This window comes from Myxocyprinus asiaticus, chromosome 6 (genome assembly GCF_019703515.2).
Source record: "Myxocyprinus asiaticus isolate MX2 ecotype Aquarium Trade chromosome 6, UBuf_Myxa_2, whole genome shotgun sequence".
NCBI classification, from domain to species: Eukaryota; Metazoa; Chordata; class Actinopteri; order Cypriniformes; family Catostomidae; genus Myxocyprinus; species Myxocyprinus asiaticus.
In genome coordinates, this window is record NC_059349.1 from 32,394,094 (window position 1) to 32,412,147 (window position 18,054).

The 18,054-nt window shown below is 37.9% G+C and overlaps 1 protein-coding gene across 2 annotated transcripts; it reads left to right on the forward strand.

Moving 5' to 3' along the window:
- Positions 1–3,681: 3,681 nt before the first annotated feature.
- Positions 3,682–15,730, forward strand: LOC127443097 (delta-type opioid receptor-like). Of its 2 annotated transcripts, XM_051701604.1 has the most exons (4): positions 3,682–3,782; positions 4,022–4,269; positions 13,043–13,395; positions 15,195–15,730. In XM_051701604.1, exons 2-4 carry the CDS (start codon positions 4,025–4,027, stop codon positions 15,728–15,730), a joined length of 1,134 nt encoding a protein of 377 aa, XP_051557564.1. In that variant the 5' UTR covers positions 3,682–3,782; positions 4,022–4,024. The 2 variants fall into 2 exon arrangements, with proteins under 2 accessions (XP_051557564.1, XP_051557565.1); XM_051701605.1 differs by lacking the exon at positions 3,682–3,782 and having other exon boundaries at positions 4,010–4,269.
- Positions 15,731–18,054: the final 2,324 nt, after the last annotated feature.

Below are 18,054 nucleotides of genomic sequence, written 5' to 3' on the forward strand. Positions count from 1 at the left end.
CTAGTGGCCGTCAACCAGCCCTTTGCTCAGTCCAATGGCCAGCACCTGTCAGACACCAGCTACCAGTCTTTTGTTCAGTCCGATGGTCAGCACCTGTCAGCCAACAGTCTGTTGCTCAGCCCAGTAATCAGCACTCATCAGACACTAGTTACCAATCTGTTGCCCAGTCTGTCCAGTTCCCAGCGGTCGCCATCCAGTCCCAAGTGGCTGCCACCCTGCCTGATCTCCTACAGTTCCCAGCATCTGACTCTCAGTCTGCCCAGCCACTGGCTCTCAGTCTGCCCAGCCTGCCATGGCCACCCACCAGTCTGTCCAGCTAGCTGCAGCGGCCACCATACATTTTGCCCAGCTTCCTGCGGCTGCCAAGACCAGCTTGTTCTGCCCCCTGTGGAAGACACTGACCTCGTCCCTGCCCTCAGGCTACCTGACCTCGGTCCTCCGCCCTGGCCACCAGACCCTGTCCCATTCCTGAGGCCTCCACCCTAGCCGTCTGAACCTGTCTCCTTCCTCAGGCCTTCTCCCTGGCCTCCGGACCCCACTCCCTATCTTGGTCCTCCTCCCTGGCCGCCGGACACCGGTCCTCTCATGGATTCTTCTTCCTGGCCACCAGACACCTCTCCTTCCCTGGAGCCACTTCCCTGGTCTGTCCCACCCGCTCCACCTTGGACTGTTCCGCTGATCTCGACTTGGTTTGTTGTAGTATTTGGCAGGATTCTGACAGTCTCCTTTGGTGTGTTTGTGTGTGTGGGCAGGTTTAAGTGGTTTACGAGGACTTTTTTTTTTTTTTTTTAGGTTACAAACTGGTAGTTACAAGGGTATTATGCTATAAATGTGGTTTGAGGACATTTCTAGTGTCCCCATAATTCAAATCGCTTAAACATACTAAACAATGTTTTATTGAAAATGTAAAAATGCAGAGCATTTTTTGTGTGGGTTAGGTTTAGGGGTAGGGTTAGGGGCTAGAATCAGTAGTTTGTATAGTATAAAATCATTATTTCTATGAAGAGTCCTCATAATAATAATAGCTGCACCTGTGTGTGTGTGTGTGTGTGTGTGTGTGTGTGTGTGTGTGTGTGTGTGTGTGTATCCATGTGCATTCTCATGTTATGTCTTGTGATTGTTTTTTGACATTTTATGCACATGGCCTTGTGCATGTTATCCATGTGCATTCCTTCTCCACCTCCTTGTTCCCTCACCCCTCCTCATTGTTTAGTCCTTGTTAGGTTAATTAGTCTCACCTCTTCATCATGCGGTTGTTCCCTTTATATTGTGCTTCCTTCTCCATGTGGTTGTCAGTTCGTTGTTCTCCATGGTTCTAGTTAGTTGGATTATTCTAGTCTGTTGCCCTGTTTAGTCAAGTCTGTTATTCTGTTTGTTTTGTTTTATGTCAGTTATCTCCCTTGAGTGTTTTGTTTCAGTTCTCGTTCAAAGTTGATCATGTTCTTGTATATCCATTTTCTCCCTCGTGAGTGTTCTGTTTGCTTTTTTTTTTTCATTAAATTGCCTTCCTGTATCTGGGTCCTCCGTACTCCTGACAACTTTGTTCTGAATTTTTTGAAGGGGTGGAAATGCAAAAATCTGTACGTTCATAAAGGACACCATTTGGGTTTTGCTGAGCCATTTTTTTTTCATTCCATTTTTGCCTAGAAAAGAGAAATTATTAGCAACAGAATAATAAAATTATATTGCATCATAAGCTTACATTGTCTCTTCTTGTCAACCATTCAACCTTAATTCAAAAGCAATTTTAGAGTAGTTCATAATGTGAGCTATTATAGCAAAATGTAAAACTGATTATCATCATATAGCCCTCCATATTGCATACACATATATCCTATGATTATATAATTGCGTGTCGCGCCCACACAATTATGCACATCCCTTTTGACTAAACCTATCTGGGTTTTCCCATCTTATAGTTCACATTTAAGAAAGCAAATCTCCACACACCTTTCAAAACTTCAATGCTTTTGCTTTGTTCTCTGCATTGAAACGGCACTCTAGTGCCTGTTGAGTTCTCTTGCGACTGTGATACATGTGTGTGCCACAGTGAGACAGTCTCCATATGAAGTTAGATTACCATCTCATGAAACACTTTAAAAGAATATTCCAGGTTCAATACAAGTTAAGCTCAATCAACAGCATTTGTGGCATAATGTTGATTACCACAAAAAATAATTTCGACTCTTCCCTCCTTTTCTTTAAAAAAAAAAAGCAAAAATCTGGGTTACAGTGAGGCACTTACAGTGAATGGAGCCAATTTCTGGAGGGTTTAAAGGCAGAAATGTGAAGCTTATAATATTATAAAACCACTCAAATTAATTCCTCTGTTAAAAGTCATTCATTATTTTAGCTGTAAAGTTGTATAAATTGTCTCTTTTACACTCATTTAAGGGTTTGTTGACATTACGTTGTTGGCTATCACACTGAAATAATGTTAACACACATAACGTTTGTCTTGTGGCTATACTTTTGAAATAGTATTTAAACATTTATAGATTGGCTCCATTCACTTCCATTGTAAGTGCCTCACTGTAACCCAGGGACGATTTGTGGTAATCAATATTACACCACAAATGCTGTTGATTGGGCTTAAAGGGATTGTTCACCCACAAATGACAATTTTCTCATCATTTACTCACCCTCATGCCATCCCAGATGTGTGACTTTCTTTCTTCTGCTGAACACAAACAAAGATTTTTAGAAAAATATCTCACCTCTGTTGGTCCTCACAATGCAAGTGGATGGGTACCAAAATGTTGACACTCCAAAAAGCACATAAAAGCAGTATAAAAGTAATCCATATGTCTCCAGTGGTTAAATCCATATCTTCAAAAGCTATATAATAGGTGTGGGTGAGAAAAGGTTCAATATTTAAGTACCTTTTTACGTATAAAATCTTCTCCCTGCCCAGTAGGTGGAGATATGCACAAAGTATGCGAATCGCCAAAAACAAAAGAAAAATAATGTGAAAGTGGAGATTTATAGTAAAAAAAAATAAAAAAAAGGACTTAAATATTGATTTTTTTTTCATCCACACCTATCATATCGCTACTGAAGACATGGATTAAACCACTGGAGTCTTATGGATTACTTTTATACTGCTTTTATGTGCTTTTTGGACTTTCAAAGGTCTGGTCACAGTTCCCTTGCGTTGTGAGGACCAACAGAGCTGAGATATTTTTCTAAAAATCTTTGTGTTCAGTAGAGCGAAGAAAGTCATACACATCTGGGATGGCATGAGGTTGAGTAAATGAGAGAATTTTCATTTTTGGGTGAACTGTTGTATTCCTTTAACTTGAATTGAACATGGAACATTGCTTTAAAAGGGTGCGTTCACACCGAACGCCTTTTTGCATCTGTCTGCGTTATTTTAATTGTTTTCCTATGTAAACATGCGCTAGACATTCTTTAATTCTCAACGTTTCGCCTTTTTCGCCATGTAAGGTTTAAAAGAACTTCAGTGGCCCCATAGCTTTTCAGAATATGACATTTATCACTTCTGAGAAGAATGTTGGAGACAAATTTGCGCAGAGTTTATGTTAAAATAATAGGCCTACAGTATATTAGCGGATTGCTCCGCACTGTTTCAGATGGACATTGTCACATGAAGTCTGATGTCATACGGGACGAGCGCGCGGCAGAGGCAGCAGCTCTCGTAGGGTGGCAGTCATCAATTGAATAGGAGCGGGTCAGAGAAATCAACGCATTGCGCACAGACATCATTTGTTGCTGTTTTTAAACATCTGAATTTTCATAATAAATTGTTAGCTTGCAACAAGGTAAGCCTCTTATTTGCCTAAATGTGCTGCTTTGGCAACTGTGAAAATCTGTTGGGTAAAGTACAATCAGTTTTATCAGCAAATTTCTTATAACTTTATTCTAAAACATTAGATTGTAAAAAGCTGTAATTTATTAAAGTAATAACCGATTTTTATTAACACTTTGATTTAATGTTTTTTCGGAGGCAACTTGTCTAGTGACTCAATTAGATATCTGCTTTTATTTTACAATTGAATAGGCAATGGACAGCAACGTGGTGCAAATTTTGAAGGAGGACAAATGCCCCGCTGCTCACCCCGAAAAGTGTTTACCCAACTTCACATGGCAGTCTGCTGCTTCGGACGTATATAACTATTCGCTGAATGAAAGCTGGACGAACGAGCAGGAAACTATGTCCCCTATCATTCCGATCATCACTGCTGTGTACTCTGTGGTGTTTGTTGTTGGATTAGTGGGGAACTGCCTTGTAATGTATGTCATAATCAGGTAAGAATCATCAATGTTCCAGGGTGCATTTACCCATTTACAACAGTAATGGTGTGTTAAAGTTATGATTATGAATAATATTTGACTCACTTTTTAATAACGCATGATGGATTATTACTTACGGACATTTTGCAAGACTTAAAGTTCGATGGTTTGTTTGAAATAGCTGTGTTTTAATGGATTTCATATGGTGAGGGGTCCGAGCGCAAATCAGCAAGCACTTTGGCGCCCTCCGGTGGACTGAAATATGAAAGCATATTGCAGTCAAAATTATAATATTGAGGCTCAAAACTGCAGAACCGTTCAGGCTCGTTGAATAATATATATTTTGGGGATATATTGTCAAAATAAAATGTTGTTTTTGACTGTTAGGTCATGGCTTAATCTCACACTACAAATGTGATGACATGAGTGACATGTATTAGCTTTTTTACAACCATCAAAAAAACGTGGATTTTTGAATTATTGAGGGGAAAAGATTCAATAACATTTGACAGTCCACAGTCAGTTTGTTTAGTATTCTGTTCATACTAGGGATGTGCGAGACTAGTCGACTAAATGGTTCTGATGTTGCTAGTCAACACTGAGGCTGTGCTTAAATTACTGTAATATTAAGGTTACATATTTTAAATAGAATTAATCATACAAATATTATTTTAAAAAGAGGATATCTGGAGCAGATACAAAGTTTCATTTCACCTCAGGCTGCGCATTTCTTCCCTTTCTCACTCGCGGCGTGCGCAGGAAAATGTCCTCTCGCTAGACAAGCAAACTCAGCAAAGTAGTAATGAAAACACTTCGGTGGTGGTGCGGGAATCGGATTTCTAAACGTTTGAAAGTCCCTATGGATGTTTTCACATTTGAAACTTCTTTACATCTGTGCATGCTTGTACGTTATTTTTCCGCTGTGAAGGCTTTTTCAAGCAGCCTCAGGCGAGTCAAGACCCGTCTTTCACCAGGCCATGTCGACGTGTTAATTTTGCTTATCAAAAAATGTATGCTTTTGAGTAAGTAGCCTAGAAAATGACTGTTTATTTTCAACGAGATGCCGACTGCTTAATGGGTTAAACAACCCGATCTCATGAAAATTCGTACGTGATTTACGAGTTGGCTATTTCGTATGGTCTCACACGATGTTGTTCGCATAAACTCGTACGACTTCATCGCGAGTTTCGTGCATGAGGCGTTAAGGACGTTCTTATTAATATTATGCCCTTACCCAAACCCCTTATCTAAACTTAACCAATCAGTAGAGTGTGTAAACATGATAGGAAGCTGTTGTGTGTGACAGAAGCAAGTAATTGTCACTTATTAGATGGAAACGATGTCCAGTGACGTCACTGGCTGTAGTGAAAGTCATAGGAATTCAAACAAGTGCTGTCGCACGATATCATACGAATTAGGCAAATTTAGAAAAGTCGTACGAATCCTGACGATTTTGCCATGAGAGTGTCTTTTATTCTGTGTACATTAGGTTTATTGTAGGCTACATCACAGGCCTATTTTTTTTATCCTAAATGGCTACTATTTTATTAATTTTTTTACATCATAACTTATTGGTTAATGCTCTTTCCGAACAGCTGTCATATTAGATCAATGGCTAATTCACGACTGCGCATCGTGAAATACACGCAACTTTTCAGCGCATTTGTTTTCTCTCGTAGATTTGGCTTAGTCTCCTTTTTAATTATTTTCAGCAATTTCCTGACTGTTTTAATATGTTAAGTATCTTTTACATGGTGAATTCCATTTAGAACAGGCTATTAGGTTTGCTCTATTGGTCCTGCACTATTCATTCAATTGTTCTCAATAAATATGTCTGTTAAATATTTGCTAACGTTGATTCAGGGAATGTGTGTCATGTTCTAAACTCAGCAAAAAAAGAAACGTCCCTTTTTCAGGACACTGCATTTTAAAGATAATTTGTAAAAATCCAAATAACTTTACAGATCTTTATTGTAAAGGGTTTAAACAATGTTTTCCATGCTTGTTCAATGAACCATAATGAACCAATAAATGAACATGCACTTTTGGAACGGTCGTTAAGACACTAACAGCTTACAGACAGCAATTAAGGTCACAGTTATAAAAACTTAGGACACAAAAGAGACCTTTCTTCTGACTCTGAAAATGATGCCCAGGGTCCATGCTCATCTGCGAGAACATGCTTTAGGCCAGGGCAATAAATTGCAATGTCTGTGCTGTGAGACGCCTAAGACAGCGCTACAGGGAGACAGAAAGGACAGCTGATCATCCTCGCAGTGGCAGACCACGTGTAACAACACCTGCACAGGATTGGTACATCCGAATATCACACCTGCTGGACAGGTACAGGATGGCAACAACAACTGCCCAAGTTACACAAGGAACGCACAATCCCTCCATTAGTGCTCAGACTGTCCGCAATAGGCTGAGAGAGGCTGGACTGAGGGCTTGTAGGCCTGTTGAAAAGCAGGTCCTTACCAGACATCACCGGCAACAATGTCGCCTATGGGCACAAACCCACCTTCGCTGGACCAGACAGGACTGGCAAAAAGTGCTCTTCACTAACGAGTCGCAGTTTTGTCTCACCAGGGGTGATGGTTGGACTCGCGTTTATTGTCGAAGGAATGAGCATTTCACCGAGGCCTGTACTCTGGAGCAGGATCTTTTTGGAGGTGGAGGGACCGTCATGGTCTGGGGCGGTGTCTCACAGCATCATCGGACTGAGCTTGTTGTCATTGCAGGCAAACTCAATGCTGTGCGTTACAGGGAAGACATCCTCCTCCCTCATGTGGTACCCTTCCTGCAGGCTAATCTTGATATGACCCTCCAGCATGACAATGCCACCAGCCATATTGCTCATCCTGTGCATGATTTCCTGAAAGACAGGAATGTCAATGTTCTCCCATGGCCAGCGAAGAGCCCAGATCTCAATCCCATTGAGCACATCTGGGACCTGTTGGATCGGAGGGTGAGGGCTAGGGCCATTCCCCCCAGAAATGTCTGGGAACTTGCAAGTGTCTTGGTGGAAGAGTGGGGTAACATCTCACAGCAAGAACTGGCAAATCTGGTGCAGTCCATGAGGAAGAGATGCACTGCAGTACGTAATACAGCTGGTGGCCACACCAGATACTGACTGTTACTTTTGATTTTGACCCCCCTTTGTTCAGGGACACATTATTACATTTCTGTTAGTCACATGTCTGTGAAACTTGTTCAGTTTGTGTCTTAGTTGTTGAATCTTTTTATGTTCATACAAATATTTACACATATTAAGTTTGCTGAAAATAAAAGCAGTTGAAAGTGAGAGGATGTTTCTTTTTTGCTGAGTTTATATTTAATGTACAATGATCATAATGCAAGGCAAGCACATCACAGATAAATGCCCCTTTTCAGTGGAATTTAGCTTAGGATTTGGAATAGATTAAGTATTTTAAATGGGTCGCATAAACACATTTTTTTGACTGTTTTCTGAAGGTTGCTTTCTTTTTAGACTAGTCGACTTAAAAATTTCTGTTTAAACGTCAGTGAAATTAGTTGTTCAGCACATCATACAGATTGCCTGAACGAAAATGAATGTACAAAAATTCATCATATTGATGTGTTATGTTTAAAGGGATAGTTCATCTAATTTAATCACCTTCATGTTGTTACAAACCTGTTGGACTTTCTTTTTTTCTGTGGAACAAAAAATGTTAGCCTCAGTCGGCATTCATTTTCATTGCATATTATTTTTCATGCAATGAAAGTGAATGCTGACTAGGGATGCTACAGTGTGGGTTTTTGAGAAAAAACCCAACCGGTTTTACGGTTATTTAAAAATCTTCTTATCATGCAAAAGCACTAAGGCAAAAAAGTAATATCATATCACAATTAAAGGTTTTAGAGGATGTGTTTCTTAGGGGATATTTAGATGCTAAGCATAGCCCTACAATAGGAAAACTGATAAATACACAACGAATAAATAGGAGGTATATAATTAGATACGCTCCAATATAGAGCATAACACCACTTATGCGCATCCCAGGCGCAAAATGATGCACTTCAGTGTAGGGCTGGGTATATTAATACAGATTTCCCGATTCAATTCGATTCTGGTTCACAAGCTCTAAATTCTTTTTGATTCCAATTTCAATTTGATATCGATTCATATAAGTATACACTGGCGGCCAAAAGTTTGGAATAATGTACAGATTTTGCTGTTTCGGAAGGAAATTGGTACTTTAATTCACCAAAGTGTCATTCAACTGATCACAAAGTATAGTCAGGACATTACTGATGTAAAAAACAGCACCATTACTTTTTTTCAAATAGTGATTTTTGATCAAATCTAGACAGGCCCCATTTCCAGGAGCCATCACTCAAACACCTTATCCTTGAGTAATCATGCTAAATTGCCAATTTGGTACTAGAAAATCACTTGCCATTATATCAAACACAGCTGAAAGCTATTTGGTTCATTAAATGAAGCTTAACATTGTCTTTGTGTTTGTTTTTGAGTTGCCACAGTATGCAATAGACTGGCATGTCTTAAGGTCAATATTAGGTCAAAAATGGCAAAAAAAGAAACAGCTTTTCCTAGAAACTCATCAGTCTATCATTGTTTTGAGGAATACATGCTATACAATGCTTGAAATTGCCAAAAAACTGAAGATTTCATACAAAGGTGTACACTACAGTCTTCAAAGACAAAGTACAACTGGCACTAACAAGGACAGAAAGAGATGTGGAAGGCCAGATGTACAACTAAACAAGAGGATAAGTACATCAGAGTCTCTAGTTTGAGAAATAGATGCCTCACATGTTCTCAGCTGACAGCTTCACTGAATTCTACCCGCTCAACACCAGTTTCACGTACAACAGTAAAGAGAAGACTCGGGTGCACACCTTATGGGAAGAATTGCAAAGAAAAAGCCACTTTTGAAACAGAAAAACAAAAAGAAAAGGTTAAAGTGGGCAAAGAAACACAGACATTGGACAACAGATAATTGGAAAAGAGTGTTATGGATCTTAACCCCACTGAGATTTTGTGGTATCAGCTAGACTGTAAGGTGCGTGAGAAGTGCCCGACAAGACAGCCACATCTATGGCAAGTGCTACAGGAAGCGTGGGGTGAAATGTCACATGAATATCTGGACAAACTAACAGCTAGAATGTCAAGGATCTGCAAAGCTGTCTTTGCTGCATGTGGAGGATTTTCTGATGAGAAATTGTTTTTCAAATTGTAATAGTTATTTTTCAGGTTATTAATGTCCTGACTATACATTGTGATCAGCTGAATACCACTTTGGTGAATAAAAGTACCCATTTCTTTCCATAAGAGCAAAATCTGGAACTGTCTCTTTAACAAAACCGGAATTTCTGTAAAAGAGTGTCTTGAATGTTAACGAAACAGGACTCAAATGGCTTTATCTTATCTGTGCCATGCATGATTAGAATTAAATGTTTATTTTTTGTTGTTTTTGATCAACAACTGACTGTATAGAACAGAAAGGGTATTAAAAGAGACATTATTCAATGACAAATGGGTTGCGTGGATCTCGTCTTTGGATGCACATTACACGGAACTTTTACTCTCAACACGCAGTGAAAGGATCTCGCTGCTGTATATTTCACCACTATACTACACAATCACTGGTGAGTGAAATCCAAACATTTAATTGCCAGATGCCAAATATATACATTTTAGTCACACAGCACGGAATTTGGTTGCAAATGCGAGTGATTTCCTTTCATAGTATTAGAGGGTTGCGCATGTAGTAAAAGATCAATCTTGGTATTTAAGAATCGATATCGAGATAATGAAATAAAGAATTTTTCGAAGAATAAATCGAAAATTCGAAAAATCAAATAAAGATCATGATGCATTATAAAATCAATATTTTTACCCAGCCTTAATTAAATGTATATGGAGTGTTTTGAGTTGCTTTTAACGTGCAAAGCTGTAAGATTATTGTGGGTGCGCAACATTTAGTTCACGGCATCCAAACGTTTTTACCTCTGCAAACATTTTAATAAAGCAATCTGTTGTCTGTCAGACACCCCACCATAAAGAATTGGCAACAGACTCCATAAAAATACTGTTCTTAATCTGTCCACAACACCTCACAAATAAACCTGTGGACTATGCATAATAATGGGAACATTGCAGGCAATTTAAAGTTACATTGAAATTTATTGTTGAATGCTGTGAATTTGTACACAAGCAATTGTTTAAATAATGAGGATGACTTAAGATGCCATTTCTCAAAGTTTACCACGCTGATAGTAACTACACAAAATAGCACAAAGCGAACTTAAACATTCTGAAAAGTTGCATCTCTCAATTAATTCCTTTAAGCACCACATTTAAAAATATTCAACTTACTAGTTTGTTGTTGGACGAATAGTGGAACATCCTGTCCCATTTGTATTGTTGGGCCTCATGTATTCAGATAGAAGACAAAGGCAGGCCTAACAGTCAAAAACATTCCTCAAGCCCCCTCCTTCTAAGTCGTAAATTTTACTGACAAAAATCGCGCCAAAATCAAACAAAGGGAGTCCAAAACAGACTACAGATCCATGAAGCCTTGCCCACTAAAGGATCGAGCACTCAACTCCTATTGGATGAGGCACACAACAGAACATCCCTCAAACATGACATCATCAGGACTTCAAATAATTCTGAAATGCTTCCAAAGTGGCTTCCCGCGACTTCATTCACCGAATACGGACGTAGCTTTTTGCTGCTCTCCGGTGCAACCTCGTGGCTTAAGGAAGTAATGTCCGACTTGAAACTGTAGCCATACAATCTCCATCTCGCTGGACGAGTTGAGATTACTCTGTGTTCAACCGAACACTCTAACGGATCCGAAGGAGACCGCCGAGCAATTCGCATCTTCATCCGTTGGCCTACAGAAGTGAAGAGATTAAAGATTTATCTTCCATCTTCAATCAAGTCGACATTTCTGAGTTCTCCGCCAGCCCGCCGAGAACCAACAGCCGTACCGGCCGCCGACAGCGCGAGGAAACGGCTCTCGTCATCACACGAGCCTCAAGGAACCGGGTCAAGGTTAAAGGACGGAGGAAAACACATTCTACCTGTGTCCTCATGCGATTCAAGTGAGAGGTTTATGTCTGGGCAGAGATAGAATATTATAGCGTGTTATTCTTGTGTTTCAAGGTTTTTGCTTGTACAGTTTACGGACCGCCATGTCCGCTCATTATTAATACTCAGGGTATTAATTATCACAAATTTGTTTTGCTGTATTGTGGTCCAACCAAATTGGATTGTTGTGCATTTTCACCATCGCGGGTGAGACAGCAACTGAGTTCATCCATTAGAGTCAAATAACACAGGACTTTTACGAGCCCCGCTCGTAAAACCGCATCTCTGAGTGATGAACACGGCTGCTTTATCTCCAGCTATCGCGAAATCAGCTTTCGGGCTGTCACTTAATAATCTCTCTCTCTCTCTCTCTCTCTCTCTCTCTCACTAACCACACTGACACACACACACACACTGATACACACACACCTTGTGTTATAGGATTATTTTATTTCCATATCTAATCATATCACTGTTTAGTTTGTAGTTGTAAGTCGGAAGTTTATTGACTGCATTGTATTAATTATTAATTGATATTACTGCATAAATAAACTTTGTTTATATCACAAAGAGAAGTGTTTTGGTTTGTTTTGCATACGCCTGTGTCATGCTGACGGGATGTCAGTGCTCGGATTCAAGCCTTCATTCATTGTTTTTTTTTTCCCGAAAATCGATATTCTTCGGATGTCGATTTTCCTAAGAAAACAATCTAATATTGAGACTGTTTTAATATTCGGTTATTAGTCCCTGATTTCAGGGTGGTGCCCCGTCAATGTTAATCCTTATTAATATTCTATAGATTTTTGATAATTGGTAATTATCTTTGATTGAATTTGAATGATCAATAAGCTAGTGTTAATTTTAATTAATGTTTCATCGACCTTAACAATTAACGATTATCTTTGATAACTGTTGATTTAAAGGATTAAAAAAGCTAACATTGATTCTCATCAATGTTCTATTGATTTTAATAATTAATAATTATCTTTGATAATTATTAATTATTGCTAATAACCAAACTTGCTCCTAAACGTAGCACACTACATTTACTGGAGTCCCATATGAGGTTTTAATGAGTTAGATCCAATTAATTAATTTAAATATTGATTAATAACTACAGAAATAATTATTAATTATTTCTGATAGTAACACTGATCTAAACAACCAGTAAAGCCCTACAGAATATATGATGACTGTCTGCATGTTTCACATCCCTTGTCGTGTTTGAGTTCGTGTGTAGCCCCAGTTTCACATGGAATGAAAAGTTCACGTTCAGTCTGCGATACCTGGCCAGTAACCATAGTAACAGCCAGTAACCAGCCAGGTGCAAGCACAAGAGATTTTCACATTTAGGCTTACAACGAAAAACTATTTTATATTATATATTATAATATTTTTGCCACGTGTAAATAAATAAAAAATCACAGTTTTAAGTGTAGATTCTAAATTCTTATGGTTAAATTAACCGTGACATTTTTAATCACGGTTAATAGTAAAACCACATAATAATGACATCCCTAATGGTGACTGAGATTGCCATTCTGCCTTACATCTACTTTTGCATTCCACAGAAAAAAAGAAAGTCATACAAGTTTGGAACAACATGAGGGTGAATAAATGATGACAGAATTTTCCTTTTTGGTTGAACTATACCTTTAACAACATTTATTTGAACATGCTCTGACTCAGTCCACTTTTCTTTAGATACACTAAAATGAAAACTGCCACCAACATCTACATCTTTAACCTGGCTGTTGCCGATGCCTTGGTAACCACCACCATGCCCTTTCAGAGTACAGATTACCTACTCAACACATGGCCATTTGGAGAGGTGGTGTGCAAGGTTTTCATCTCCATTGACTATTATAATATGTTCATTAGTATCTTTACCCTAACCATGATGAGTGTGGACCGCTATGTGGCGGTCTGTCACCCTGTGAAGGCCCTGGACTTCCGCACACCAATGAAAGCCAAGATCATCAACATCCTCATCTGGGTGCTGTCTTCAGCTGCTGGGATCCCTGCAATGGTGCTTGGGAGCACTCAGACAAACAATGGTAAAATAAATGTTCATGGACATCAAGTATATACTGTATTATTTGTTGATGTGGGACCTGATAGTTTAAGCATGTGATGGACAGTTCTTTGCTACATTGTAATGTATTTGTTTTTCCTACCCACAGTGGCTTCATTACAGTACACATGATTAACATGTCCTCACTTCTGCTTAATAATTAACTGGTGTTTATGGCTAGTGGATTCATAATGTGTCCATTGACCTTTCGATTTTAGATTGAATTTTATGTGATTGTATAAGGGAAAGTGTATATGTGACCTGCTCATTTTGAGTCACTTTGACCCGAAACACATTGTGAGTTTTATACACTAAAGCAAAAAGTAAAGTGTCAGCTTTGTAGTGATATAATTATTATGTTTCTAATCCAAACCGTTATTTGTTTGGAGTAGAAACACATATGTCAAGTCCTGTAACTGGGCACAGAGTTTTTCACCTTTTTGCCTTAAGTACTTCATTTTAAATGGCTCTACAGTGTGACAAATAATTTCTTAAAAGTACAAATATACCATGCAGTCCCTTAATTAATATGAGGTCATTAAAACGGTATCACTTTAAAAATGATGGGCTGGATTTACTTAAAAATAAGTAAATAAGGTGCATCATTTTTGCCAGCCACTTGTAAGCATATTCCATTTGAAATTTTAAGCAATTTACTTTAAAAAAAAAAAAAAAAAAACGTAGTTGGCAATGGCCGAATTTTTGAGTTTCTCTGCAAATGTTTTCACTGCAAAAATTGCATCACACCAACAAATAAATGGGAATGTTTTTTATCCTAAGAGTGTAGGTTTACCCCACCATGGAATATAAGATCATTCAGATTAGTTATTTTAAGTACTCACAACTTACATTTTGAGATTTAGGATTTTTTTCATGTTGACCCAACACAAATGGATAAAGTAAACATTTTACAAATTTAAGTGGACTTCACTCAATGATGCTTTAAATTTGATGTAGTAAATTGAAAAAGCTATTTTTATTTTATTTTATAAAAAAAAAAAAAAAAAAAACTGGTTTCCCATGGAATCTTAAAAAACTGTTGGGATTACTAAACTACAGACTACTATCAACTACACTCATAATTATTTGTTAAGGTTCTTCATTATTTTGCAAACAGCACAAACTCAAAATTTTGTGACGCAAATATGATGTCACATTAGGTTCAAAACAAAACTTTATAATAGTATAATTAGAAAAGAATTTGAAAAATGCTGTTTAAAATAAGTACAGTTTAGATGGAGTACAGTATACAAATTAATTTCAGGTAGTCACTATAATCTAATTACTTTTTAGTCAAAAAGTAGTGTAACCTAATATATTTTAAATTCTTGTAATCAGATTACAGTTTCTGACTTTAAATTATTGTACAATATTGTTTTTTATTTTTTTAGTTTATTCTAAAACAATATTATTCATGTAAAATTCATTTAAAACATGAATTATGTTAATATGTATGTCTGTTTGTGTTTCTGTGACATCTGAAGGGCGTGCATGCATAAAAAGTCATTCTAAGGGAGAAACGTGTGGTGCTGAGTGTATAACTTGTGTGCAACAATGAACAAGGAGGAAATATAGACATTATTTTGAATTTGTGAAAGTGTTTTAGAAAGTAACTTCAAAGTAAAGTAATTAGTAATGTGATTACTTTTCAATGAAGAAATCAGTAAAGTCATTTGATTACAATTTAAAGAGAAGTAATTTGAAGTAAATTACTTCTTTGTGTAACTATGTCAACTTTCTGAGAATATTTAATCTCAACTATCCTTACATATTTTTTTGCAGGCACTACAGAGTGTGCTCTGCAGTTTCCAGACCCCTATATCTATTGGGATACATTGATGAAGATCTGCGTTTTTATATTTGCCTTTGTGGCTCCTCTTCTCATCATCACTGTGTGCTACACGCTGATGGTCCTGCGTCTTAAGAGCGTACGTCTGCTCTCGGGCTCGCGGGAAAAAGATCGCAACCTGAGACGTATCACTCGCCTGGTGCTGGTTGTGGTTGCTGTGTTTGTGGTCTGCTGGACACCCATACACATCTTCATCTTGGTCAAAGCTCTTGCTCCTGGAGTGCCAGAGACAACTGCAGTCATGGCTGCCTACTTCTTCTGTGTGGCACTGGGCTACACAAATAGTAGCCTCAACCCCATCCTATATGCTTTTCTTGATGAGAACTTCAAGAGGTGCTTCAGGGACTTCTGCTGCCCTGGCCAAACCGCAGGGGACAGGCATGGCGTTAGCCGAGTCAGGAGCACTCTCCGAGAACACATGTGCCCAGCAGAGGGCAAAGGAGAGGGAAGCCACGGTAGACCTGTATGACTAGCCGTGGAGCTGTCCTCATTTCATGGTCTGGAGGACTCAAATGACCTGGGACTAACACAGATCACCACGGCTATCTAAGTAGGTGCTACTTTAAAGCGACCATGCCCTTTAGGTCAGGAACATATACGGTAAAAAGGGGCTAACTTAACTATTGCTAGAGCAAAGAGGAATGCTTTGTCTTGTTTTGTACAATCTAAGCTAATCTAATTATGATTCATATTCAAATGTTTAGGTCTGATCTGATGCTTATCGTCCCATTCAAATCTTTGTTAGTTGCTTTATTGAATATCACATTTTGAATACCCCTTACAATGAAACCTCATGTTGAAAGTCTCATGTTCATGCAGAGCTGTAGTTCTGCTATGGACCCTAATATGAGTAATGTTATCAGTCCTTTGGCATATATAGTATATTACTATGAAACATTTGAATTCAAATATACACTCACTGAGCACTTTATTAGGAACACCTGTACACCTACTTATTCATACGATTATCTAATCAGCCAATCGTGTGGCAGCAGTACATTGCATTAAATCATTCAGATATGGGTCAGGAGCTTCAGTTAATGTTCACATCAACCATCAGAATGGAAATTTTTTTTTTTAACTCTGTGATTTTGACCATGGCATGATTGCTGGTGCCAGATAGGCTGGTTTGAGTGTTTCTGTAACTGCTGATATCCTGGGATTTTCACACACAACAGTCTCTAGAGTTTACTCAGACTGGTGCCAAAAAAACAAAAAATATCCAGTGAGTGGCAGTTCTGTGGACGGAAACACCTTTTGATGAGAGAGGTCAACAGAGAATGGCCAGACTGGTTTGAGCTGACAGAAAAGCTATGGTAAATCAGATAACCACTCCGTACAATTGTAGTGAGCAGAATAGCATCTCAGAATGCACATCGAGCCTTGATGCGATGGGCTACAACAGAAGAAGGCCATAGTGTTCCTAATAAAGTGCTCAGTGAGTTTATGTTTAAAAAATAATGTAGCCAAAAACAGCAACCAAACAAAACACTCCATATGTGTGCATCTGTTTGTAAATTGTCAAACAAGCCTTTATTTTGGATTGTGAAACAGTCCCTACATTTTATACAGTAAAAATAAATCAATGTATAATAATTAACAGTGTCACATAATTATCACTCAGGAAACTATATATCTCTAATGGGCAAATGTAGGGAAAAGGTGTTGCAGTTTTAGATTGAGTAAAGTGAGTATATTGACTTTAAAACTATTTACTGTCAGAAAAGTGCTTTATATTATGTGCATTGATATAATGATATTACTGTATGTAAAACTGTTTGAGTTGCATTAGAGGGAGTTCTTAAACTGTTGGCTGAGAGACTGATGAGAGAATCATTGATATTTAGATTTTAATTTAAAACATTATTAGTGGGGGATAATAGAAAAATACAGATTTGTGAGGTTTTTGGGGCATAGGGCTTTAAAACAACTGACTACTGAATCAACTTAGTCAGGTTGTAATACAGTGTATCATAATTTCTATGAAGATGTATCTCTAATGCATGTTTCACAATGATCTTTGAGTAGAATAAAGTCTATGTAATTACAACTTGTGATATGATTAAAAGAAAGTACAAAGTCATTTCAGTGAGAAAATAGAATTATCAGTAAAATGTCTCAAGTAAAACACTTCACACAGAGTATACATTTGCCAAGTGCTTAACGCATTATTCTAGTATTAATATTATTGATGTAAAAGTAGATTTTCTATAAGCATTTTTAATGTTACCTTTAGGTGATTGCTATGGTTGTGTTTCTCAAAGACATTGTATCATAAAACATGATAACAAGAAGCCTTCTTGTTATAGGGTGTTTTTGTACTATGTAACCTGATGCAAAATGGTTACAGTCTGTTACTGGAATATTCACTCAACGAAATATCTATTACAATGACATCATCAGTACTTTATTGCCGTAACAGTATTAGCAATTAATTGTAAAATTCTTGTTTAAACGTAATGCCTTTGTGCCTTTCATTTTTCATGGTTAATCAATGTACAGTAAATGGCATTATTGCTAACATTTCATATATTTGTTTATCTTCTATGCTTTACAGTGTGATATTTAGGACAATAAAATGCAGACTGAGAGAAGCTTCATTCAGCTGCACTGTACTTTCAGTAATGTGCTTGTACTACTAGGCTATATAACAGATTTTGAATATAAGCAAATTGGCCTCTTGGCTTGTGTTTTAACATGTGCAATATTTAAAATGGCTGTTTGAAATCAACACAAATGAGCTTTGCTATGCCATCAGTTGTACCATGCTTGTATAATATTACCTGTATTTGA